The 25,049-nt window shown below is 50.0% G+C and overlaps 1 protein-coding gene and 1 long non-coding RNA gene across 4 annotated transcripts; one reads left to right on the forward strand and one right to left on the reverse strand.

Moving 5' to 3' along the window:
• Positions 1 to 1,400: 1,400 nt before the first annotated feature.
• On the forward strand, positions 1,401 to 20,656 carry HOXA3 (homeobox A3). Of its 3 annotated transcripts, none has more exons than XM_055590534.1 (4): positions 1,401 to 1,529; positions 5,756 to 5,838; positions 16,900 to 17,545; positions 18,975 to 20,656. In XM_055590534.1, the coding sequence occupies exons 3-4, from the start codon at positions 17,020 to 17,022 to the stop codon at positions 19,778 to 19,780; spliced, it is 1,332 nt and encodes a 443-aa protein (XP_055446509.1). In that variant the 5' UTR covers positions 1,401 to 1,529; positions 5,756 to 5,838; positions 16,900 to 17,019; the 3' UTR covers positions 19,781 to 20,656. The 3 variants fall into 3 exon arrangements, with proteins under 3 accessions (XP_055446509.1, XP_055446508.1, XP_055446510.1); XM_055590533.1 differs by lacking the exon at positions 1,401 to 1,529 and adding an exon at positions 3,032 to 3,087; XM_055590535.1 differs by lacking the exons at positions 1,401 to 1,529; positions 5,756 to 5,838 and adding an exon at positions 13,898 to 14,107.
• On the reverse strand, positions 5,517 to 13,893 carry LOC129659310 (uncharacterized). Its single transcript, XR_008717954.1, has 2 exons — positions 13,744 to 13,893; positions 5,517 to 6,485 (listed from the first exon to the last, which is right to left on the reverse strand). It is a non-coding gene; the product is annotated as an uncharacterized LOC129659310 (long non-coding RNA).
• Positions 20,657 to 25,049: the final 4,393 nt, after the last annotated feature.

A 25,049-nucleotide genomic window follows, 5' to 3' on the forward strand; every position in this document is an offset into this window, starting at 1 on the left:
GACTGCTCACATAATTTGTTCAACTTGAGCTGAACTCTTGTCAAGTTTGACCCACTGTGGGAAAAGTTCCAAAGAGCAGGAAAGCTCTTGAGCTCTGAGAGGGCTCCTCTTCTTCCCAAACTTGGCCAGGCTTTTAAGCTTCAAGTCTCTGTAAGGCATAGAAACGTGTCCTTCTCTACAATGAAAGGTGAAACCATGCAGTGCTGCGGGCCCACGAGTTTCTGCAGCTGTTCTACATGCTGAACTCTGAGCACACTTGGAAAGAAGTGGTCCCTTTGGTATTTATTGCACCTTCACACTTAATCTGCCTGTTTCCCTGGAGATAAAAAATAGTTTGTGCAAAGAGTTGAGATTGCTTTTTGTCGCTTGGCTGTTTTTAAGGTTCTCTTCACTAACTGCAACTTGGGATTTTTGTTTGTTTTTTCATTTCTTCTTCTTCTTTTTTTTTCCAAGCAAGACCTTTAAAAATAAACTGAATTTTTCTGGTATACCCTCCAAAGTTTCTTCAGAGGAAAGAATAATGACACCTTAAGCATAATGACACCATAACCAAGGTAGATCTGGGAGTATTAAGTGTTGGAAGAAAGCCAAACTCTGAACTAGGGACATCTTCCTTAAATATCACCAGATCGCACTGTGCAACCTAGAGATCTAGATTCAAAAGGCTGAAATCAAACCCCACTTCTCAATCTTCATAGCCCTAGTGTCTGCTTACTCATTTACAAATTAGCAAAGAGGATTTAACTTGATTGTCACTGAAGGGAGTACTCTCCAACAAGATTGAGAAAACCAACAGCCCCTAGTCCCAGAATGTAAGAACTATCACCTGACCTTGAATGAGTATGGTTTTTAGTTCATGTAATAATTTTAGCAGAGATGGGAAAGGGGTCTCACCCACCTCTGCAGTATCAAAGGAGCTTTAACGGCATTTCCCCATCAGAGGCTAACTACCCGTAGCCAGTGGTCAGTGCTGTTAGACCTTCCTCCTCAACTGGTCTGTGTGCCAGAGGCAAGGGTGATCCGTTTTCTACCTGGGAACAAACCAGATCTTAGAGGAAAGTGGACACCAGTCTCTGAGGGGCCTCCTCCTCTCCCTAAGAAAATTCAGGAGCAAACAAATACATTCCTTCCCAAGTCAGGCCAAACCTGGCATAAAGTGCATTTTATAAGGTGTGAACAGTGAACGGGTGCCAGGGAGCTCTGGAAGCCCTGCAACTGCCGCAAAAACTTATTAGCCCTCCCCCTACTACATGCACTTGTAAAACGAAATTAAATCATGCTGAAAATAGCAATTTTCCCAGGAATCATTAATCACCTCATACAATAAATACTTCTTTGTAATTCAACAGCAATTCTGAAAGGCATTCTCTGGGAAAAGTCTGTGGAGAAGCAAGGGATCTTCTTGCAAATAATGTGGTCTCGGGCAAAGACTCAGCATCTTGGCTGTCTGCTCAAAAAATGCCTAGACTCTTGGTGGAAATTGAGTGTCGAGCTGCAAAACCTCAATTGGCAGATTATCATCATTTAAGGTAAATTCTTATATTTCTCCTTGGTAGGAAAGGAGGGATATGGGGGCATTCATTAACTTCATATGGAGGCACTTGTTTGGGGGTGGAAGGAGATTTTCTTAATCTATCCGAGAAAAGAGAGAAGATCAAGATTGTTTTTCTAATATTCCCTGACGGAATGTCACTTTTTGCCCAAGCTGTCTTGATTATTAAGGTATTGGTAAGGTTTACAAAGCCAAAATTACCCACAATGATCCAAATGATTATTTCATTTCTTCAAGTGATTTACCTGCTTCAGATTTGGTCTTTAAGGGAGCTTGTTATAACAGCTTAGAAAATCTCACTTTGTGTTTTAAAATCCTGCATTGTCTGCCCCTTGCTAGGGCAACCATAAGAGTTCACCCAGAGGACAAATTTTCTATCTCATTAATTGTTTTTTTTTTTTTTTACGTGAACCCTATGGGCCCCACAAACCCTTGACCTTTAAAGACAGTATTTTGTGTAAGCTCTGTAAGTTTCCTACCAAAATGACCCTTAAACATGTTCCCTTCTTCGTTTTCTCTTTCCCCCTTCTTCCCGCTAACACACACTCATCAGTTTTAGTCACAGAGCCACACTGTGCATGACTCCTAAGATAAAAGTTTTGTCAACATCTGAAATCAACCTAAATCGGATTGGAGACACTTTAATGGTCACAGTTTGAATTAAGTACTTAACACTATCCCCCCTCTGAAGAAAAATGGCACTTTGCAGGCTCTCTTTCCTAGTTTTGCTGAAATCTACAATATACCCGGTGTTTTATTACAGCAGGAATTCAACTGTGACAGGCATAGTAGAGTACTTAATACCCAGGATGGAGCTCCTGGGAAGATTACCTAGATATATGGTGAGTGGGCCCTCCAGACAGCATCTCTGACTTTATATTCAGCTGTCCCAGGATGCCCACATGCCCCCCACCTCTCAGCCTCCTTGCCTTGGAGTGGGTATCACTCTCTCTCCCTCTATCCCTTTCCATACCTTGAGCTTCCAAACTGTGCTGCTTTTCTCACCACTGCCTGTCCTACCACCCTTTCAACATCGAAACAGATCAATGGTTCTTTGAAATGGAAAGAAAGAAAACCCCAAAGAATCTATGTAGCAAACAGAAACCTGGGACTTCCGGTGTGGATGAGTTGGTTCTTTGTACTTCCTTAGTCTCTGCATCCCTAGCTGCGGTCTGGTATGGAAGAACTCAGTCTCACCTTTCCCAACAGCTGCTCCTGTTGCCCCTTCTCTGTACTATACACCAGCCTGAGAATAATTCTGCTTCCTCTCTCAAAGAGTATGGGCTGGGAAGGAGGAGGAAGAGAGTGTGTTCTGACTCCTTGACAGTAGCAGGGAGGCTGCAGGGGCTGCTGTGAAGCGTTTTAGCCTGAAACTTCAGTCTTGGAACTCTGGCATCTCTTCTTCCTGAGGTCCCAAACTCCAGGAGTAACCACTCTCCCCTATCCCCACTTTCAGGCCAGCCCTACTCGCTCTGTGATTGATTCCTGGGGCTAAAAGAGATTCCTTGATTGAAAGAATGTCCAAGGCGAAAGAGGTATGGATGCCATTTTGGTTCAGTCTTCTCAGTTTACCAACAAGGAAACTGAGGCAGCTGAATGCTTCCCTTTTATGTTCTTTATGTTAATCAGTATGTAGCTTGAATAGAGTCTTTGGTCTCATCTTGGATGGGGTGAGTGTACAGACATCTTTTCTCTGCAGAAGCCTCTTCTGCCTGGAATGGACATGTGCTTCTGGGCTTCACTTGAAACTGAGGGGAGGGCCTCAGGTGTCCAGGGGCCAGGGAACAAGGGTGGCTTCTTGCCTGATGAGCCACCAAAGCAGTTAGGGAAATTATATAACCAAACTGCTGTAGCCAGTGTGCTAAGACAGGTGGGTTGACCTCTGGACTCAGGAGGTAACGGATGTCAGGGCATCTGACTGTCCACAATTCTCCTAGTCCTGGAATGACTATTTCTAATATGCTAGCCCTGAGATTTCTGTAGGTGATTGCTGCCTCGGAGCCTGTCAAGGGCGTCTGGGTTCTGGAGGCCTGGGAACTAAAAAAGCCAAACAAGGACCCTGGTTGCAGCAGATAAAGGTGTAGCGCCTGTTCCAGGGAGATATTGAAATTGTAATCTTTGTGGTCACGTGACTCATTAAATAATTAATGTGGATCGTCAGGAATGGATCGGAGTCGTCAGGGCCTCACTAGGAATGAATCTCAGAAGTGAGTCCCCCAACTTCCTATTTGATTTTTAAAAACACACACCCTCAGATTTATATCCAAAAGCTTTTTAACTGCTTCAGGAGGGGTGGAGAGAGGCCGTCAGCGGGCAGGACCCGGAGCTGGCCGACCCACGATGGGTCGTGGGATTTTTCCGTAGGGTTTCTGCGAGTTTGGGGAGCGCGGCGCGACCGGGGAAACGTGAGTTCGGGTTCAGGATTTCTGCGGTCACATCTTGGCTTTCGTGATGAAGTGGGACTGATGCTCAGACAGTTGGTAATGTTCTGATTCACACTGGGGAAGGCTGCAGAGATACCACAGGACGGGCGCGCGGCTTTGTTCAATTTTCCCGGTGTTCATAAATCACCCGCGCCCGGCGAGCGAGGGAGCAAGCGAGCGCCAGAAACGCCGGAGAGAGAGGCCGCAGCGGCAGCGGCAGCGGCAGCCATTGCAGGGGAGAGACCTGGGCAGCGTCTCTTTGTGACTCATTAGTCTGAACGATTTATGGTGGAACGGCAGCCATGAATATTTGACTTGGGGATAAGGAAACAGCAACAATAATAATAACCATAACAATTACAATGCTCCTAAGAGTCATGGGGTGGGTGGGTGGCGGTGGATGGCGGCATAGTGGATCTTTCTGGGACTGTGTTGAGTGGCAACTGCAGGGTAGCTAAGCCCCACCTTGCTTAGGGTCAGGCCACTGTCCCCAAGGCCAGGGGGCACTCCCTTTGGGGACACAGAGGACAAGTTTGAATAGAGGAAGGGGGCCCAGCATGGATTCAGAGTTCCAAGTGCTTGATGGATACTGGGGGCTGCAGGTCGAGGTGGTGGCAGAGAGCAGTTAGGGGCTGGTGTGCATCCACTTGTTCAGTGTGTTAGGGGCCCATGAAGCCTGAGGGTCAGGGGACTTGTGGGCTATTTGGTAGCCCCTTTTGGCACTCTTAGCAGGATTGCATGGATGCAGGACAGCCACTGGGGCTGATTTGGGCAGGCTAGAGTGCAAGGAGGCTGCCATGACCTGGGTGAAGGGATAGTGGGACAGGAACAGGGCTGTGGAAGCAACTGGACCTCAGAGTCCCAGCCCAGCAGAGAACTTCTCTAAGCCAGGGACCCAGCGCCCAGGAGGATTCTTTGCCCCTCCTCAGTGTCTTCCCCCTATCCCCCAAAAGCTGGCTGACCATTTGCCAGTTAGAGAGCAAGAGAGGGCTGCAAATATCTGGAGGGAGGCGGCAGCAGCAGAATTAGGGCCTGGAGGGACTGGCCGCTGCTGTGTAAAGGGAGGCTGGATAGGGTCCCCAGATGGGGTATTGTCTAATACCTGCGTCCTCCCCAACTTCCCCCACTTCCAGCAACCATAGCTAGCCTACTCAGAGGGACTGGGTGCTGTGGTGAATCCGCCAGCCCACTGGGGCCGAGAGAGAGGACGCCCCAGGGCTTGAATGAACCAGAAGACAAAACCTTCCAACACTGCCCCTGGCCCATGGACTGAGCCGGAGTCTGATTTCGCGCCAAACAGAAATGAACACTATTAGTGAGGTTTCAGGAGAGCCGGTGATTGAATGCTCCCAGGCAAGGCTTCCCTTTGTTAGCAGAAGAAAATAAAGCGTGCATTCACACTCCCAAGTTGAGGTGCGAGAGCAGCTCTTGCAGCAGAGGGAGGGCCACCAACAGAAAGCCTCTTCCACCTTCCCGTCTTCCTCCGCCTGCACCCCCGCCCCCCCCCCCCGCCATAAAAAGAAAGAAAAAAAAAGTGTGGGTGCGGAGATGGAGTATGTATTTATTTTACAAAAATAAATCACCACCTTCAGGCCATTTGTAGACCGGAACCTTTCGAGCAATGAGTGCGCCACATGGGCGAGTGTCCTGGCGACTCTTCCGTGTCCGCGTCACCCCGGGGGCCACCCGGGCACCCGCATCGCCGGCGCCTCCAACTCTGCTCCTCCAAGTCCCTTCTTCCGCGGCCGCCCTTCACCCTCTGCTGTTTGTTTGTCCGCAGAGCCGCCGGATGCCGGAAACGGGGAGTCCCTGAGCGCCCGGAGCTAGAGACACTCTCGGCTTCAGCCTTGGACATCTTTCGAGGTAAGCGCTGCGTCCCAACTCTTCACCGCGCCGGCCCTCGCACCGGTGAAGGAGTTTACTTTCCCTGGCAGCTGCCACCCCTTGCAGCTGGTCAGTATTGAAAGAGGTGCTGGTCAATATATAACTTCGGAGGAGTTCCCCTCAGCTGCGCGCCCTGCCAGTGAGGGCTTCGGCGACAAAGCTCTGCCCCAGACCGGCTTCGTGCAGGAGGGACGGTTGCAGAAACCAAAGATGTGTGTTCGTCGGGGGCGGGGGCGGGTGGGGGGCTCAGAAGGGTATGTGTGTTTCTTCGGGCATGCCTCAGACGAACCGAACCGCTCCACGGAACAGCAGGGCCAAAGCCAGTAGAGGCCACGGGTGCGGCGGTAGCCGCGTGGGCCGCTCTCCTTGTGGACTGTTCACGGCGCCTGCGGAGCCTGGGAGTTCAGCCGTTGTGGTCAGCCTCAGCTCTGCGCGCAGAAAACGTGCCTCGACGCCTTGTAGTTTCTCCTATCGTCTTGCCTTTCCTTGGCAAGAGGGAAGTTGCTGTATTTCAAATGTGTAGACCATCGTTGGCAGCTGGGCTTCTCGGTTTCTTTAGCCGGACTGATCCACTGATCTTCCTGTGGGAGAAGCACGGGTTTTCTGTGTCTCGTCGTTTTCTTTTCCTATTTAGAACAAGAGAAAACTCTTTAAAATTCTTTCCAAGTTCTGGCTTAATTTGTTCTCTTAGTTTGGGATGCAGGGAGGTAATTACTGTGGTTTATTACCTTGTAAAAGATCCATAAATTTCGTGCCTATTTGGGGGAGGGGCCGCTGGAATAGCTTTCAAAAGCGTGGGATGAAGGAATGAATTTGCTTTGTTCTTTTAGGAATTATTTATTTTTAAAAGTTTGCTGAGATTTTTTTTAAATCTTCTATTCCCTAGGCCTCAGTCTTCCCTAAAATCTGCTCCTACAATAGATATCAGGTTGTTAATTAATTGAAACACTATTCTCTGATGCTCTAGGGCTGATAAGATGTTCTGGATACAATTATTACTTTATCAGATAGGAAGTAAACAGAGTAATAGTAAAGCTGGTACTTTCTCAGCTACTGTATGTTTATTTATCCCAAGTATAGATAGAGCATTTCAGGAATTTGTAACTCAGATGTACTTAGGATTTGCATTTCAGAACATAACAGAACCGCCGCATGTGTAAACAGTTGCAGAGGTCTGTGGCCATGTGTATAAAATGATAATACACATCCAAGAGAACTTGGAGCCCATTTGTACTGTAGTTGCACACACGGGAAATATTTCATGTTAAATAATGATCTATAACCTACCCCCCCCCCCCCACCAAACACACACAGTGGGCTAAGGGCCTTACCTGACACTGAATAGAAAAAACCACTACAGTTAAGTAAAGGGAGAAAATGTTAAGTGTATTTTTGACGGAGAAATCAGATTACAGTGTTTGAATACAGATATAGCTAATCTGCCAACAGCCTTGCAAATATTGACTAAAGCTCTGTATCCTTGGTCACTTGCTCCTTCTAAGACAACTTTGTGCTATTTTGGCTCCATTGCATGGATCTAGGGCTTGTGTCCGAGCCCTGGCCAGGTTGAGTGGAGGAGTCAGTAAAGGGGGAATTGGCAGCTGGGTTTCCCAACCTGGGCCTAGATACTTGAGCATCTCTATTCTTGTTCTCTGGAACAAAACGGAACCATAAAAGGCCCATAGCCTTGCTTCAGGAAAGTGGGTTTCAGAGTGGTGAAGGAGGACTCTCAGCTGCTGGTTCCCTAGGGGCTTGGCCAGACCAAGATCTCTCTTAGGGAAGCCATTTTCACTTCAAAAGTTAAACTTCCTTTGACTTGTTCAGATTTTTCCCTTCACATCCCACCCAATCACCCCATCCCACTCCAAGTCGTTAATGTTAATTGTTAAACAGCAGTTGAAGCATTAACTGGGCTGTTAATAGAGGTATAGAGGCTCCTAGCTGAAGCTGAGATGCTGCTGGGTCTTGCTGGCGTTAAGGCATTTCTCTGAAGCAGGACCAAAGACTTCTCTCATTGATTTATCGCCTCGGAATTTCGGTTTGCTCCAGACTGCTCTGAGAGTTCTAAAGGGGGCCTCTTCTCATTTTTGAGTTGAATCCTATGCAGAAACTTTAGTTGGCAAGGAAGGGAGTTTGCCAGGCTATCTGGAGAGCTCAGGGTGAAATTATACGGATGGATGGGGTAAGGGGAGCAGAGGCCAGTGTATTAGTTGTCTGAGTCCTTGGGAAACCAGAGAGTGCTTTTGAAAAGAGCCTTTGGGCCTGACCCCTACCCCCCAAACCTGAGAGAAGCTGGTTTTGGATTTGGGTTCTCACTTTGTAGCCTGTGACTTAGGTCAGAGCTGGGAAGGTTCACATAGGGGTTCTCTCCTAGCTATCCCATAGACAGAACCTTATCCAGCTTAGGCCAGGACTTACTTCCAAGGAATTAGGCCTCCTCCTCTTTTATTGCCCTTCTCATTTGGACACCCCCATGACCAGGCCTCTGCTGAGGGCCTTATTTTCTCACCAGGCCCCTTCTGTCCCTCTGCAGGGGAGAAGGGGAGGGAAGGAACCATGCACAGCTTTCTGCAGCTGCTACAAGTGAGCCCTCATGCTTAGAGAGTCATAGCCAGCTGAAGACCCACTCTCAAGTAACAAAAGAATATGGCATGAGGATCTTACCACCTCAGAGCATTCCCCAAGTTAGAAACAAAGACCTGAAAAGAGGGAGTTTTTAGATGGCTTCTGAGAACGTGAACTGTTGAAGTCAGTGGACAGAGCCCCCAAGCAGAAGGCAGGAGTTGGAGTGGGATGAGGAGGGGGAATGCCAGGTTCCTCATGAGCAGAGTTGGTCCCGTTCAGTTTCTGATGGTGGACACAGAGTTGTCTTTGAGGAGAGTAGACACACTTGTCTGCAGAAAGGGTCTTAGATTGTCTTGTAGGTTAATTCAAGGGATGCCAGCAAACATTGGTGTTTTTTTTTTTCCCCTCTCTTGCAGAGACAATTAGATCATTTCCCCTTACATTTTTCATCATTAGAAGCCTATAATTTCATGTATCACTCAGCTATGCACTAAGGAAATGTGTAAGTGCAGATTTGGCCTGGACACTTGGTCCCTCCAGATTTTGCAAACCCTGACCCACCACTCTAGAGCCAAGCATCTCTTCTTGTAGGGGGCTCCTATCAAACAAAACCAGCTGGACTTGGAGGAGGTGCTTCGGCCTTTTGTCAGGTAATTATGGGCCTTTTGGGTTTCTCCAGTGGCTGTGGTGTATGGTGTGGGTGTTAGCAAACTCCATACAATGGCAGGCCATTAGGGAGTCCACTGAAGAGGCCAGTTAGTACTGGGTTTTCTTCTGGAAACAGGGCCAGCACCTTTTGCCTTTTGATGTACTAACCAGTTGGCCAGGGGAGACTGGAGTGCTTGGGTGTTTTGGGTTCAGCTTGTGTGTGAGTGGGAGACTGTAAGGAAAGTTCTTCAGACTGTGAGAATGGGGACAGAATTGCTCTTCCCTTGTGCTGACTCATGTGTACAGAAATGTAAGTGGAGCTAAGTGGCCTTGTGTGACGCGTGTTGGGATGGGGGGAGATGCCCCAGTGTCCTACTGTCCTGGATAAAACTTCCCCATTGCTGATCAAGGTCCCCCAGTTCACCTCCCTGAAAGCTAAATGTTCTGATTGGAAACATAGTCCCTTCAGTGATTCCCTATTTCAAATGAAAGGATTTAAGTTGACGTATGACCACGTGAGCACATAATACAGCGCATTATTGTGGCATTTGGAGCGGAGACCCAGACAGGCTTTGCCTGTGATTACGTTTTCTAGATTCTCTACAGAGCGAGAGCTTTCCCCCACCCCCACGCACCCACCTCCTCCTTCTTCCCCTTCTCCGGAGAGCGCTCTCCTAGCGGGTTGCAGTTTTCAGCGCTCATGGAGCGGTTCTGGGCGAGCTAGCCGATGGGACTCCAGGCCACACCGGGAGAATGGAATTTATTTTAAGGTATTTCTGTTGATTGTTCATATCTGGAGTGAGTTATGGCTGTGAGAGAGACAAAGGTCAGGCGAGGAGACCCTGGTTCATGGACAGGACCCTCAGCGCCTCTCTTCCTTTGTTTCTCCCTTAGAATCGAAAGCATTTGAAAGATCCCCAGTGGCGCCTCAGACTGCATTTAATTCCCTGGCAAGTGTTGGGGGGTGTAAAGGAAAGAGCATTTGGGGGCTACTAGGTGGGCCTGGTGGCCTCCAACACTAAAGTGGCTTTGTCCACTGCAGCGGGAATTGAGTCCCAGAAGCTGAGCCCCTGGCGGACTCGAGTGTTGGAGCACTGCCGGCTCCAGCCAGGGTGGCCCGAGCGCAGCTCACAGCTCGCTGGATGGAACTGCCTGGAGAGGGTGGGGGCTGAGTAAAGGAGAAGGGGAATTGCTCCCTTTAGCCGTGTTTGCTGGCTAGGATGGAGGGTGAAGGCTGACCTGGACAGCCAGAGCAGCTGGGGGAGAGAAATCAATGAGTGTCCAGATGCACTGCCATTTTATTGATGATGCTTCGGGCCACTTTGTTCAGTGCTAGGTGGTTGCACGCGCTTTCCCACTTGCCAGACTGAAGGAGCCAGACCCTGAGGACTAGCCATTGTTTGCCCGAATACCCTCTGCCTGAACAGGGGTGGAGAAGGACAGCTCAAATCTAGGAGAGGCTTGGGCTGGGGGCAAGCATGCTGAATGCCCAGAAGCTCTGTTGTTCTAACATTCAGGAGACAGAGAAAGGAAGGAGCTGGAGCTAGCTGAGCTTCGAAAGACACAAGGCTGGGGCGCCCCCTGTTTCACCCCCAGCCGGCTAGGAGAGTTGGAGAACTGGCCGGTGTGCCCTGGGCTGGAGGGAAGTCTGAAAGCAAAGTCTGCAGAAAGCAGAGGCAGACATCTTCAGAGTCCCAGGAGCGGTGCTGTAGTCAGAATGGGGGCAGATGAGAGTTAAATAGTGTGCTTCCAAATTACTGGGAAAGCCCGAGCTAATTGGGCTTTAGGGACCCCATAGGAAGGATGGAAACTCCCTAAAAAGGTGAGGGAAATTTCACTTTCCTCTGCTGAAGTTCTTGGAGCAGAGAAAAGGGATGCCTACAAAGGAGCTGGGAATCGGATCTGTGTCCTGACTTAAAAACAAACAAACAAACAAACAAAAAACCCCAAAACTTTCCGCACCGGGGAAAAAAAAAAAAAGAAATCAAATCAGATTTCCCCTACTTGAGTGAGGTTTACTTCCCCAGACAGAAGGGCTGCTTCAGCCCTCCCCGCTACTGGCCCAGGCACTAACCGTGTTTAACTGAGGCCGTTTCAAGTGCTCTAAAACACCCCTTGGAAATAAAATGTAAGCTTTAATTGCTGTTCAATTACTTGTCAGCATTTCATATGATTTATGACCCAGTTCTGGCGCATTTTTGACCCAGTTAAAGACTCATAAATAATATAGTTTCACTAGAAAGAATGAGAGAAGGAATAGAGGTTTGTTAAAAGCATCTTTTTATTGTCGCTTCAGTGCCAGCAAGTGGAATAAATATCTAAGGATGGACTACCAAGCTGGTTCTGTATAAAAGTGTACACAGACAGAAGCCAGTAGAGGTGTTTATAGAGAACTGGTTGGTTTTTCCCACATGGAAAAAGCCAAAGCCACTCCATCATAGCTGAACTATAGCCATTAAAAAAATAAAGGCTAGTCTCCCCCTTTACCCTCAAAATGCCAACCTCACCCTCAGAAGCAAGCTCATTTCCTCATTGATTTTCTTCCCCAATCTGGGATTTCTGTGCCTTTTGTAGCCAACAGTTATTCCCCACCTTCCTCCCTGGCTGCACAGCCACCCAAAGGCTCTCACAGATAAGTTCATAAAGATACTTCTGTAAAGGATAGAAAGGCACCAGGGCACTTCTGATGTTCCAGACACTCTTCTAGTGCTGAAAATACGTTTTCTTCTAGTCTTCATGGGTGAGAGATGGGGGCAGGGAACAGGACTTAAGAGTACTGGGGGAGCCAAGGGGTCCTCTCCCCAGAGAGAACCTCAGTGGTTTTGGTGGAGCCGGGTGAATGGCTGCGGGATTTACTTAGGGCGCTTGGGTAGGGGCTGAAATCGACAGGCAATATTTTCCTTTTAAAAAAGCAGTAACAAACAAAAATCCTTCAGCTATTATACATTATTATTTTTAATCAATTCACCCGTCTGGCTCCAAAGGTCAGTCCTTTGGATTTTAGCAGAGAGGCCTGGGCCCCAGCAATCTGCGTGCCAGTTCGCTAGACCGTAGTCTTGAGGTCCGAGCCCCACTTCTGCCCGCTGCCCAGAGGAGGTCCTGGCCCAAGCTCCCGCCCTATCTTTCCCTGGGCTCCCTGCTCGGCGGCTCCCGGTATCTCTGGGCGCCTGCGGAAAGGTTTGCGTCCCGGGTCCCCCAGCCCTCACCTCGGCGCCCCGGGCCGTCCCCTCCCCTGGCAGGTTCTCACGGAGAGCGGGCCTTCCCGGCAGCTGGCTTAGCTGAGAAGGCGGTGAGTTGCGTCAGCAGTTTGGAGGAGAAAGTGCGGGTTGATTATTGACCCACGCCTTCTTTCTTCAAATGCTACATCCGACCCAGCCGGTTTGAAGAGAAAATGCCGCCGAGCGGATTTTTGCGGCAGGCTCTTGCCTCCTACGCTGCCTCGCTCCCCCTTTCAAGTCGCGCTGCAGCAGTATGCCATAAGGAGCAAGTGTTTGCTGTTTTGTGCTCTGTTTACAGCTTTGGGGCGCCGAGTCATAAATCTTGCCCAGCCATAAATGACAAAAACCATTGGTATGCATGAGGCCACCCTGGCCCGGAGTGCTTTTTGATTTCTCCCTTTTCCCTTGGCTTTGTTTTTGCTCTAAGGTGACACTTTGGCTCCCTGACAGTTTAAACATACTACTTATATTTTTAACACCTTCCTTTGAGAAGGACCGGCCGTTGACACCTTGGAATTGCACGAATGCTCCATTTCTCTTTTGCCACACACATATCCTGACAGAGTTCACTTCCGAATCTGGAAAGTTGAGGGAGGCATTAGGAGGGAGAAAGACTATCCTCCTTAAAGTTTTGGCAAAATTGCTGGGCATATTGGGCCTTTCCTCTGCTCAGCGTCCCTATCTGCCACTAATTAGGGCAGAAAATATAGACGCGGTTTCCTATTGGGGTCAGAGCTGTCTTAGCCCGAGAGTGAGCCGCGTGTTTGTACTGTGAAATGGGTACAGAAGGGTTGGACACCTAGAATTCTAACACCTTTGTGTGTACCTGAGCCCAGAGCGGCCCGTTTTACTGCCTGGACAAACCGTATCTCCCCCAGGCTACCTCCCTCCCGGCCGCCAGGATTTCAAGGATTTCCACCTGAAAAAATATAACCAGAGAGCCCAGTTGGCTCTGGGGGAGGACTCCCAAGAAAGGAGGCCCTGTCCCAGCCCCTAGAGACTGGCTTTGAGGTTCTCAGCTTGGGGGTGGCAGGTGAGGTAAACTGCCCAAAGTCTGGGGAACTCTCTTCTCCTGGTTCTCTTCCCTTTGCCCCGCAACTGGAAATGTTCAGAGCATGGGGTAAGGTAGTTTCTCAAACGGATTCCAAAGAAATAGAGCCCAGGAAGAGAGCCCCTTTGTGAGAGCTGTTTGTCCTCATTAGCATAATTTTCCTGGACTTTAGTGACGCTTAGGAGCGGGGAGAGGGAGGGCGTTGGGGGTTGGGGGGAGACTGCCCTCCCCCCCGCTGCCGCCGAGCTCCCCCTCTCGCTCGCCTCCGCCCCATCCCCCACGCCCGCGGCATCCTCCCCCCCAACCCGGCCGCCTCGGCCTCCCTTCCCGCCCGCCCTCAGCACCCCCACCGCACCCCCCGACCAGACGCTGCTCCGCGTGTAATATTCATAAGAAACATACCCAAGTCGGTGCCACTAGCCCAGGCAGAGCCCCGCGCCGCGCTAGCGCTTATCTCCGGGCCGCGGCTGCTGCCCTCGGGAAGGGCAGGGGGCGGGGGTGTGGGGGAGGGGAGGGTGGGTGGGGTGGGTGGGAGGGGGGGTCCGAGCCGCCCCAGTCCGCCCTGGGCTAGCCGTGCCGGAGCAGCGAGGCGGCCACGCTCTGCACCGCGACGTCCGGGCCTCGGGGTCTCCCTCCCGCCCGCCGTCTCGGCCGATGCTGAGGGTCGGTGCCCATCCCGCGCCGAGGGGACCCGGCCGGGCCGCCGAGCCGGGCCGGGGGCCGGAGCCCGAGCCTGCGCCCGAGCCCGAGCTCGTCAGAAGTTAAGGTAAGCAGGGCTCCAACCGGCCGCTCTCAGCGCTGAATGGTGGAGTTTACGTCTCGGTGATTTATGGCTGCAGACTTAAATCTCGGTTCAAGAAGAGTTCACAAGCCGGAGCTTCCTTCCCGGCAGTGACTGATACCCTTACACTTCGAGTTCAGGCCGCTTTCCCATCCCCGCCCCCACCCTTTCCCTCTCCCAAGCCCAGCCTGAACTTTTCGGGGTTAGGAAGGAGAGGAAGGGGTGGGCGAGGGGACGCGGGGTCTCTTACCCGCCGTTCCCGTTTGAACTCGGGGTGAGGGCAGGCCGAGGAAGGGGCGGGAGTGGAAAAAGAGAGCGGTGTCTGAAGGAAGGAGGTTGAATTTGGGCAGATCTTCCAGAGAGACAATAGGGCTTGCTTCCTGCAGTCAGTTTAGCCTCCTCAACTCTCTTTCAGTTCTTGCACCTGGGGGGTTATTCTCCAGAAACGGAGCTTTTCAGAGGAATCTCCTCCCATCCCCAACCTTTGCTTGGGGGTGCCAAGCAAAGTTTCCTGGCTGGCAAATCTCCAACTTCTTTACCAGGTTGCAAACTTTGGGGGCTGGGTTGGGGTAGAGAGGAGGTTTGTGGATTGTGTGGGCCCCAAGGTGGGCCTCAAACAATAGGAAGGGCTTTGGTGGGTGAGTTCACATTTTGAGATTATGGAGTTTGTTGTTTGCTCTTAGAGGTTTAAAGGTATTTTAAATTATTTTACAAGGCAATGCATAACTTGATGAAAAGATTTAAGTAAGCCGCAGGCGGGTGTAGCCTCTGATAATGGATTAGCAAGTCACTTGAAATATTGCATGTTCAAGATCAGCTTAATTTTGTTTTATCTAATATCTTTCTGTTCAAGTGTCTGGAGTAATTTTCTTAACCTGACGTTTTATTTTACAAAGATACAAGCCCAGTATCTTAAAAATTTATAATGGCAGACATTAACACTGCCAAATGTAATTGGAACTATTTTCATTGAAAGAACAGGAAACAGAGACAGTAAATTGCTATTCTGTTTTAAATTTTATTTTATCCTTTATTTACTTTTGATCATGGGATCTGTAGCTTCCTATCTATTTCCAAAAGAGAAACCGTACAGGCTCAAGATCACATACAATAACTCCGGATAAGGGATGCTGTAATTTTTAATTGTGGTTCTGGAAAATTAATTGTTCCTGTTTTCCAGATGGTGGTCAGATTGTTGGTTTAATAATGAAATCCAAAAGAGTCTATTATTAAAACCAAAATTATAATCATTCACTGGTAGATGCTTATTACACTAGTTTTTTTCTAGTTAACAAAGGGTCTGCTATTTCTGGAAATCTTGAATAACTCCAGGGCACAAATACACATAGTTGAGGTATGAAGTGTAAACCCTTTTCTTCATGAATTTGTTACTGTAATTTTCTTAAATGGTCAGAGACTAACATTCTGATTGCGTGGTGGTGGTGGTGGGGGGGTGACTATATGAACTCACATGAAAGTTTTCTGAGCTGAGACCTAGAGGTTGACCATGCAAAGGTGAAAACATAAAACATCGATTTCACTTTTACAACATGCTTTCTAAATGAAAAGGGATTGAGAAGGCTTTCAGTTGCTTTTTAGCTTTCCAGGTTTGTCCTTTGTATTTCTGAAGCAGGTAAATAGGCCAAGTAGCACATAACAACAATAACAGCACACAAAGATCAGAGAACTCTGGCAGGATTTTATGGCTTGTGCTTCCATCCCTCGTCCGGAGCCAAATGACCCCCATACATCAAATTACATAGCAGTTTCTAAGACAGAACCTATTATTGTTAAGTTGGAAGGAGAGTTCAAGCGGTGGTCATGGAGATGACGCTGGTTTTTCAGGTTCCTGATTTTTTTTTTTTTTCTCTAATCCATCATGTTTTAACAGGTAGAATTTGATAGTTGTCCTGAATAACAGGACCTCAGAAAGTCCAAGGCAGGAGGGTCTGGGGACTTCTGTAACAGGGGGAAAGAGGTGGGAGTGGCTTGCTGGGACCTGCCTGAGAAATAGGGAGAGGGAGGAGTAAAGAACTCTTCAAGATTTGAGTTTTACTTTTTGGAGAGGGTCTTGTTGTCTGTCTTTTCCCACCCGGAATGTTCCATCCACCGTTTTCTCTCCCCTTCTTGACCACAGAGGTCTCATTAGGAGGAGGTGGGTCATATCCTTACACAAGGGTAGATTAACTGTCTAACAAGCTCAGCTTCTGAAATCAACAAGGGTCCAGTTGGGCTATTGCCTGAAAAGATATTGTGCCTACCTCTCTTGGGTGCTGAAAGGTCCAAGAAGGGCCTGGATGAGAAGTCACCCCGCGTCATGGTTCTTTTGGCAAATATTAGTCTTAAAGAAAATACTGGAGGAAACATTGGTGACCCAAACTCTCCTTTGCCCCTCCCCATGATCTCCAGAAGGGAGGAATGCAAGGAGCGGAGACCCCAAGTTTCTTCTTCCCTGGAAAATAAGGGATTCGAATCCTGTTACTTTCTAGCCCATCAGGCCTTTCTCCTTTTGAACTCCAGCCCCGGCTTCCCGACCTCTCTCTCTCCTCCTCTCTCCCTGGAAAACCCCCCAACTCCAGACGCAAGTTAAGCAAATATTTGTAGCTGCCAGTAAATTCCAGCGGCTTTTTATAGCGCGGCTCTCTGCGCCCGGGGCCAAGTCGTGCTGCTAAATATTGCTGACCACTTTTTCTTTTATGGCTTTCATGTCACTTAGCTATTGAGAGTAAGATGGATTTGCGCGGAGCCCTCACGGCGCTGCGATTCTCGCCCCCCAGGTCTGCGCGGGGCGGCCATTGGCTGCGGAGCGTCACGTGACCGCAGGGGCGTGCCAATGTGCGCCCTCACGGGTGTCAAGCCCCTGTCAGAGTGTGCGATCAAGATCGTGAAACAACGCGATGCAAAAAGCGACCTACTACGACAGTTCGGCGATCTACGGTGGCTACCCTTACCAGGCAGCCAACGGGTTCGGTTATAATGCCAATCAGCAGCCGTACCCGGCATCCACAGCGTTGGGCGCCGATGGCGAGTACCACCGACCCGCCTGTTCACTCCAGTCGCCTGCAAATGCCGGAAGCCACCCCAAGGCGCACGAGCTGAGCGAGGCCTGTCTGCGCACCCTGAGCGGTCCGCCCAGCCAGCCTCCGGTTCTCGGCGAGCCGCCCCTGGCCCCACCGCCACCTCAGGCTGCGCCCCCTGCCCCACCGCAGCCTCCAGCCCCGCCGCAGCCCCCTGCACCCACCCCTGCCGCGCCCCTGCCCCCCTCTTCAGTCTCCCCACCTCAGAATGGCAGCAGCAACCCCACCCCCGCCAGTGCAGCCAAGAGCCCCCTACTCAACTCGCCCACCGTGGCCAAACAAATCTTCCCCTGGATGAAAGAGTCTCGGCAAAACACAAAGCAGAAAACCAGCGGCTCCAGCTCAGGTAAAGAGGTGCCTTGCGCAAGAGGGCCCTCCGTCCTGGCTTCCAGCCCCCCAAACCACCTCCAGCCACAGCCAGCAGGGTCTGGGAGCGCTGGAATATTTCCAGAATTCACTGCTCCTCCTTCCCCCAACCCTTAAAGGTTTCCAGAGTCTTTGCAACTAGGGAAATGATTGGACTCGGTGTGCCTGGGAAACCCTAGAGGGAGACTTGATGGGAATCTTTCTGGATCTAAGAACAAGTGGGCCCTAGTGACTTTGGAATACCTCCTTGTAGAGTTAGGACCTTTGGGCAGAACAGACATGGGTGCCACTGTTTCTCTTTTTAGCACAGCTCCTTATTTCTAATGAAACAGTGGTACCTACCCCACAAGGAAATGTGGCAGAATAAAAGCAGGCCTCCAAGTCAGAATCAATGGTCTGCCTGTAATCAGAACCTATTTTTAATTTTTGCTCCAGCAGATGGAGTGGCTGCCTTACCTCTGGGAAGGCCCTGCTCAGACTTAGTACAATGAAGGTCGCCAGGGATTTCCTGGGGGAGGGGATTCAGCCTTGTCATCCTAATGGGAACCACATGGTCCTCCTGGAACCAGATTCCAGGACAGGCTCTGGGTCTTGTGCTTCCCAGCATCTTGGTTTCCTATGCCACTGCCTTCTCCAGTTGCTAGTGCTCTGTTCTGAACCTGAGCATCTGGAGCCATCCGGAGCCAGGAATGGGGCAGGGCAGGGGGAGGGGGGGGGGCGGGTGGGGAGCAGGAAGAAAAGGAGGGTCAGGATTAGTGGGCATAGCTGGGGCATGCTGCTTGGTGACATGAAGAACCCTAATTAATGGCATCCAGCACCAGATGCCTGGGCCTCCCCACCAGAAACGGGATCTCTTTTCAATGGAATCTTCTTCTTTGGCCAGAGAAAGCCTTCCAGATTGGAGCTTCCACTCCAGTCCTCTTTACTGGACAGATTAAATAAGAGGCCAGTGGAGGCAACTGTCCAATCCTTCAGTGCGATAGTGATGGAGGGAAGGTTTATTGAGTGTATATTAGGTGCCCCACATTCCAGTTACTGTGAAGGGAATAAACAGAATGAGACCTGCCCACGCAGAGCTTGTAGTCTGATAGGGCAAAGGATCAGGAAATGAACCAGAAACTGAATAGCTCCAGAAGGGAAACACAGAGTGGGAATGCAAACAGGGCGTTCTGCTTTTCTGTGCCTTGCCCCCTTGGAGAGGCTTATGACTTGCAGCTTTAGTCAGTGAGAAACTGCTGACACTGTTTCCCTACCAGGACAGAAAATAGTACCTACATCCTTCTTCCTCTTTTTGGGCCCTGATAGATGGAGGGATCTTTGGGGCCTGGAGGAAGGAGGGGCCTGGCTAGGTCAGGGGCTGGGCGGGGCAGCCCCTGATGCCACTCTTCCTCTCTCCTCTGATCTCGCAGGGGAGAGCTGCGCAGGTGACAAGAGCCCACCTGGGCAGGCATCATCCAAGAGGGCGCGCACGGCCTACACAAGCGCGCAGCTGGTGGAACTAGAGAAGGAATTTCACTTCAACCGCTACCTGTGCCGGCCGCGCAGGGTGGAGATGGCCAACCTGCTGAACCTCACTGAACGCCAGATCAAGATCTGGTTCCAGAATCGACGCATGAAATACAAGAAGGATCAGAAGGGCAAGGGCATGCTGACGTCATCAGGGGGTCAGTCCCCAAGTCGCAGTCCCGTGCCCCCCGGCCCTGGCGGTTATCTGAACTCTATGCATTCGCTGGTTAACAGCGTCCCATACGAGCCCCAGTCGCCCCCGCCTTTCTCCAAGCCCCCTCAGGGCGCCTATGGGTTACCCCCCGCCTCCTACCCTGCGCCCCTGCCCAGCTGCGCACCGCCGCCACCTCCACAGAAACGCTACACGGCGGCAGGGGCGGGCGCGGGGGGCACACCCGACTATGATCCACACGCGCATGGCCTGCAGGGCAACGGCAGCTATGGGACTCCACACTTACAGGGAAGCCCCGTCTTTGTAGGGGGCAGCTATGTGGAGCCCATGAGCAACTCTGGCCCGCCTCTCTTTGGCCTAACTCACCTGCCCCACACAGCCTCGGCTGCCATGGACTATGGGGGCGCTGGGCCACTGGGTAGCGGTCACCATCACGGGCCCGGGCCAGGGGAACCGCATCCAACCTACACGGACCTTACCGCCCACCATCCTTCTCAGGGAAGAATTCAGGAAGCCCCCAAGCTCACCCATCTGTGATGGTGGGCTTGGGGCTGCGCTCCAGGAGAGTCCCCCCCCACCCCATCTTTCTTCATTTGCTTTTTTTTGTTTTAAGGTTATGCACCTCCCTTTCCTCTCTTCTCCACCCGCCCCGCTGTCCCCCTACCCGTTTTGTTTTCTTTGGTAACACGTTTTTATGGTTTATGTGACGTAGCAATCTTGGTTGCTGGAATGGCTGTCGGTATCAGTAGAGATATGTATCTGCTCCCGCCCCTCGCTGGGCCGTTGGCCTCGCACCCTTTACCTTCTCTACTCTTTGATCAGAAACAGGGTATATGAACAAATTTTCTAGCCGAGTTGTTCAATGTGAATTTGTTCGTACATTATGGCTCCCGAGGGGAAGCAATTAATTTTTAGGTTTTTTTTTTTTAATTGCACTTCTTGTAAAGAGCGAGAAAAAATCAAAGGCGCTTTGAGACAGGGGCTCCCTGTACAAGGATGACTAAGTGTACGTCTTTCCGTGTGTGTATGCTGGTGAAGTCAGATTTATTTATATTTTTTTTGCAAGCATTGAATAAGTTTTAAATATTATTTATCCCCATCCGTCTGTATTTATATTAAAGAAATTCTGTACCCTGATTGTTCAGAAGGTTTCTTGGGCCTTTTGTTCAATGGTGTATTGGCATACATAGAAAAAAATTTTATTCGAAAGGGAAATATAATTCCTTTATAAAGATGGTAATGATGCAATAATACCAGAGAGGATCCAGCTTTTGAAAACAGTGATTTAGGTTTGTAACATCCGGCGAAACTGAAAAAAAAAAAAAATGTAAACGCGAAAAATGCTAGATTTGTTTTGAAAGTTCTACATTCCTTGCTGCTCACATTCTGAGAAACAAAACAAAAAAAAATAAAGTTTATTCTGAATAATATCCGTGTTCAGAAGAGATTCTTTGGCCAGAGAAGGGTCTGCATGGAGTCCAGGCGGAGGCGAATTGGAGGAGCAGGCGGAGGCGAATTGGAGGAGCAGGCCGCGGCAGCCCTCCAGCTTCGGCGTGAGGCCTGGCCAAGCTGCTCGCCCGGGAGCGCGGCGAATTCTCGGGGAAGGCAGCCGGAGCTTCTGGCGGCGGCCGCTCTGGAAACGCCGAGCTGCCAGCCCGCTGGGCTGCCCGGTTCCCAGCTGCCACCGTGGCCAGCCGCGGGCGCAGAGGCGGCGGAGTGCTGAGTGCGGAAGGAACAAAGGCGACCCGGCTGAGACGCGGAGGTGGGGCGCACAGGTGACCCGGCAGCCCCGCCAGGGAGTAAGGTAGGGCTGTTTTCTCCACGATCTTTCTCGGATCAAAGCGGACCAGCCAATGCCTTAACTCGGGGAATCACCGGCTGCGCTGAGGATGCATTTTCTAGGAGCAACCCAATGCTCCGCGGATGCTTCGCTGTTCCTTACCGCTCCAAGAGGAAAGAATCACAGCTAAAATCGCCCCTGGGAGTGGGGGCGGTTCGAAAGAGACTATGGTTCACCCACGACTCCAGCAGAAGAACGGCTGAACTCCGAGGAGCCTCCTCAAGTCCTTCCATAGACTGAGTCCTAGCATTGGCTTCTTCCCGGAATATAGGATTTGGCATTCTCTGGATTTATTTCCTCTCCTTCTTCCCTCCCTGTTTTCCTTTTATGGCCCAGGGGGAGAGGGAGAGAGAGAGGAGATTGGTATCTTTCTAATAAAAATGCAGTTTTACAAGTACTTATTTTATTTGATGCTACAGGAGCTAAACATTATATTTCTACTGCTGGATTTAAGGAGGGCTGCCTACTGACTGGCTGGCAGAGGCAAAGGCAGGCACAGGAAAGGGAAATATTTTCATCTTCAGATTAAAGAATTGCTCAGAGAAGAAACCAAAATCAGAAAATGCAAACCTCCGAACTGCATCCCCATCAGCAACTGCCCCCTCCAAAGCAGGAAGTGAGGAACCACCTGTGTCTGGGTATCAGGAGCATCTGATGTGAGAAATATAGCCCCCATCTCCCTGGATTGTATCTTTCAGAGGCAGAGATGGGAAATGTCGCCATTTTGTTTGCAATCCAAAATATACATCATCATGGCCTCTATCTTTACCCTGAGAAACTCCTGAAGATGAGCTTTAAAAACAGGCAATGCAGCCATTTTAGGGGTACCTAGTGGGCCTGGAGGAGCTGCTTTTAGGGAACCTCCTGAAGTCTAAAAAAAAAAGAAAAAGACTGGGAAGATGCAAAGCCAGGCAGTTGTAAAGCGCTGGATGTTTCACTGCTAGAGGTGCTTCCCCCAAATCTGTCCTGGAGCTCCTGCTATATTTATTTTATTTTATTTTATTTTCAAAAGAGTTTAGGATGTGGAAGAAGTAGATTTTGCTCTCTACCCAACTCCAACATCCCTGCTGAAATATGGTGCAACTCAGAAATGCAAAGTTGGAAAACCAGTCTTTTCCCCAGTGAGGACTGTAGCTTCCACCCTTTTGCTTGTTCAGATATGAATACAGTAGGCTGAGCAGACAAGGGAGTCTTCTGTTAAGTAATAATTTTAGAGAAGTGTGTAAAATTACCTGGGAGAATACAGGACAGTGGGGGGGGGGAGGGGAGAAAGAGAAGGAAGAGAGAGAGAGAGAGAAAGCTACCCATCCAGAAAGAAAAAAATCTTTCAGGGATACTACTATTTATAGTTTCTAAAATCTACCCTTTAGCTGAGGAAGAACTGGTTTGGAGGTGTCCACCTTCCCTCAGGGCAGATTTTTAAAATGAGATTCCAATATGATTTCCCATATCTTGCCAGTCAAGACATTCATTTTGACTTTCAGAGAAAAAATATCAATCTCAACCCCCGTTTTCTAGATATTAAAAAGAAATACGTATTAAAATACCTCCTGAGTTACAGTAATAGATTTGGGGAAGATTTCAATGTTGAGTGGTTAAAAAAAGCCGGGGGGGGGGGTTCTTCCAGATGGTATTTGAATTAAGGCCGCTGAGGCGAGCAGAAAGCTCTCACCCACGCAGCCCCTGACAAAGCCTCAGCGATATGGGGGCAGCGTTGCTTCCTCTCCGCACTCCCCCTCCCCTTAACTCCTCAATATTTTCTGGTAAAAGCAAATGCCAAAAGTCACCATCCCAGAGTCCGCAAAGCACCTTTCCTAAAAGCAGCCCTCTAACTCTGCTGCCAAAAATATCTTTAAAAAGACTAGTTTTCCTTGTTTACTTGCGTTTCCTGCTCTCCTCTTTGCTCGGCCACATTTGATCTTGGAAAGAGCTCGAAGCTGAAATGTGTTCTTAAGGGCCAGAAGCTGTCAAGGCTTTTGGTGAGCAAGATTGATCGCACCCAGACTTCCTTCAGAGCTTTGTTTGGAATAAAAGCAAGAAAACTGAAAAAAACCTCACATTTTCCAAAATAGCATCTCTATCTGTAAGGCATTGCTCTGGGCTAGTCAATGACGGAGGCCACTTTCTATCTAATTTCCAACCCAAGCCCTCTTTGATGCCAGCCTCAGAGATGGAGTCCTGTCCTTGTGGCTTGGTTAGCCTTTCTTGTTTTCTACGTAGATTTTTCTCCCCCAACAATCTCCCTCCCTGGCCATCAGAATGATTTATTTTCCTGCCACTGATGCCTGCCGGCCAGGGGAGTCTGATCACTCGGTCCATTTCAAAGAAGCAAAAGCGAATCATCATCCTCGGTGAGGGGGAAAAGAGATACCTTCAGATAGCTCTCTCAGCCTCCTTCCCTTTTTCTGCCTTGGTGGATTTTTGCAGTTATTGTTTGGTATCTAAAGGTGTTATCTTTTGAACCCTCCAGCACAGTCCAAGATGCGCTCGGTCTCAAGTCTCCGAGTTGGAAAAAAAGACAGTGAACAGAGAAACAGAACCTTTATAATTCCTCCTTGGGTCGCCCTCTCTCACCCGCGGTGCAGTTTCCAACAGACCCCGAGTGCAAACATTCCTGGTGGCCAAGAAGCAGGACAGTTCAGGAGACGATTCTGGCTGCCAAGGAGAACTCACTGCATCTGAATCAACAAGCCCCATCAGAGCGACAAGGATGAGAAGGGAAGGAGAAGAAAAAGAAAAAAAGAACAAGCGAGCTCCTTCTCCCTCCGTGCTGCTAACTTCCAACAGACTTCCTCGAAATCAGAAATACTTACCGCACCCGAGCCCTACGGGTATGAAACCCAGAATGCCAGGAGCCGCACGCGCCTGCTCGGGGCGGCATTTCTTTGGCTGGCCGCCGCCCTGGCTACAGGGATTTGGGCACATGGATCTGGGGTTGTTGTCTCGCTTGGCACATGCTTCTATCTTTCTCGAGCCACTCCTGAAAAGTTGATGGCGCAGGAGGGTCGGGAAGCCAGGAGAGCCGCCTCCCGTTTTCCGCTTCCCGCTGGAGCCAGATGCAAAGCTGTCGTGGAAAAGCCGGCTAACAATGGGCCGGGGTCCGGGGTCCGGGGGGCGCGGACTACGAGCTGGGCTTTGGGAGGGGGGGTGAGAGCCTGAGGGAAGTGGGGGGAGGAGAGGTGTACAGAGGGGAGAGGGAGGAGGAAGACGGAAGAGGGAAAAAAGAAGAAAAGAGGGAAAGACGGGAAGGAAAACAGAGGCAGATCAGTTCTGAGATCCAGGAACTGGTTTTAGAAAAAGCGGAGGAGGAAAAGAGAAATAAAAGGGGGGAACCCTCTAAATAATCCTTCTCTCTTTTTCTGTCCCCGACGCCCCTTACTCCGTCTCATCTCCCCTCTCCCTTTGCTTCTTCCTCTTGCCTTAGCAGAACATGTGTGGCTGGGATGCGTGGCCCTCGGGTGTCAAAACTTTGAAGATTAATGGATTACTTTGTTAATGACTGCAGGCGTCAGACTGAGGTGCTTAAATGATTTGTGAGGTGCGAGGCGTCTTCCCGACAGTCCCAAACAATGCGCGGAGTGTGCGGGGGAGGCAGAGGGCGGCCGCCGGCGGGACCTGCAGCGGGGCTCAGCACTCGCACACTCACACACACTCCCAGGCGCACACACCACCTCCGTGTGGATCAGGAGGCAGGCAGGCACCTTCGCCCTCACGCACTGCCACGCATCCCCAACCCACACCCACATATATGTATTTTTGCCCTGAAAAAAGTGTAAATAAAGCCTCTCTGGCCCCCAATGAGGCGTTCCTTCCCGACTTTTTTGGATCAATCAAACAGACAGTGGCTTCTTTTGATTAAAGCCCAAATTGTCATTGGGCAGAAGCAATCATGTGACAGCCAATTCGGTCCAATTTCAACCTTGTCTCCATGAATTCAATAGTTTAATAGTAGCGCGGTCCCCATAC

Source organism: Bubalus kerabau, chromosome 8 (assembly GCF_029407905.1).
Source record: "Bubalus kerabau isolate K-KA32 ecotype Philippines breed swamp buffalo chromosome 8, PCC_UOA_SB_1v2, whole genome shotgun sequence".
Lineage (NCBI taxonomy): Eukaryota > Metazoa > Chordata > Mammalia > Artiodactyla > Bovidae > Bubalus > Bubalus kerabau.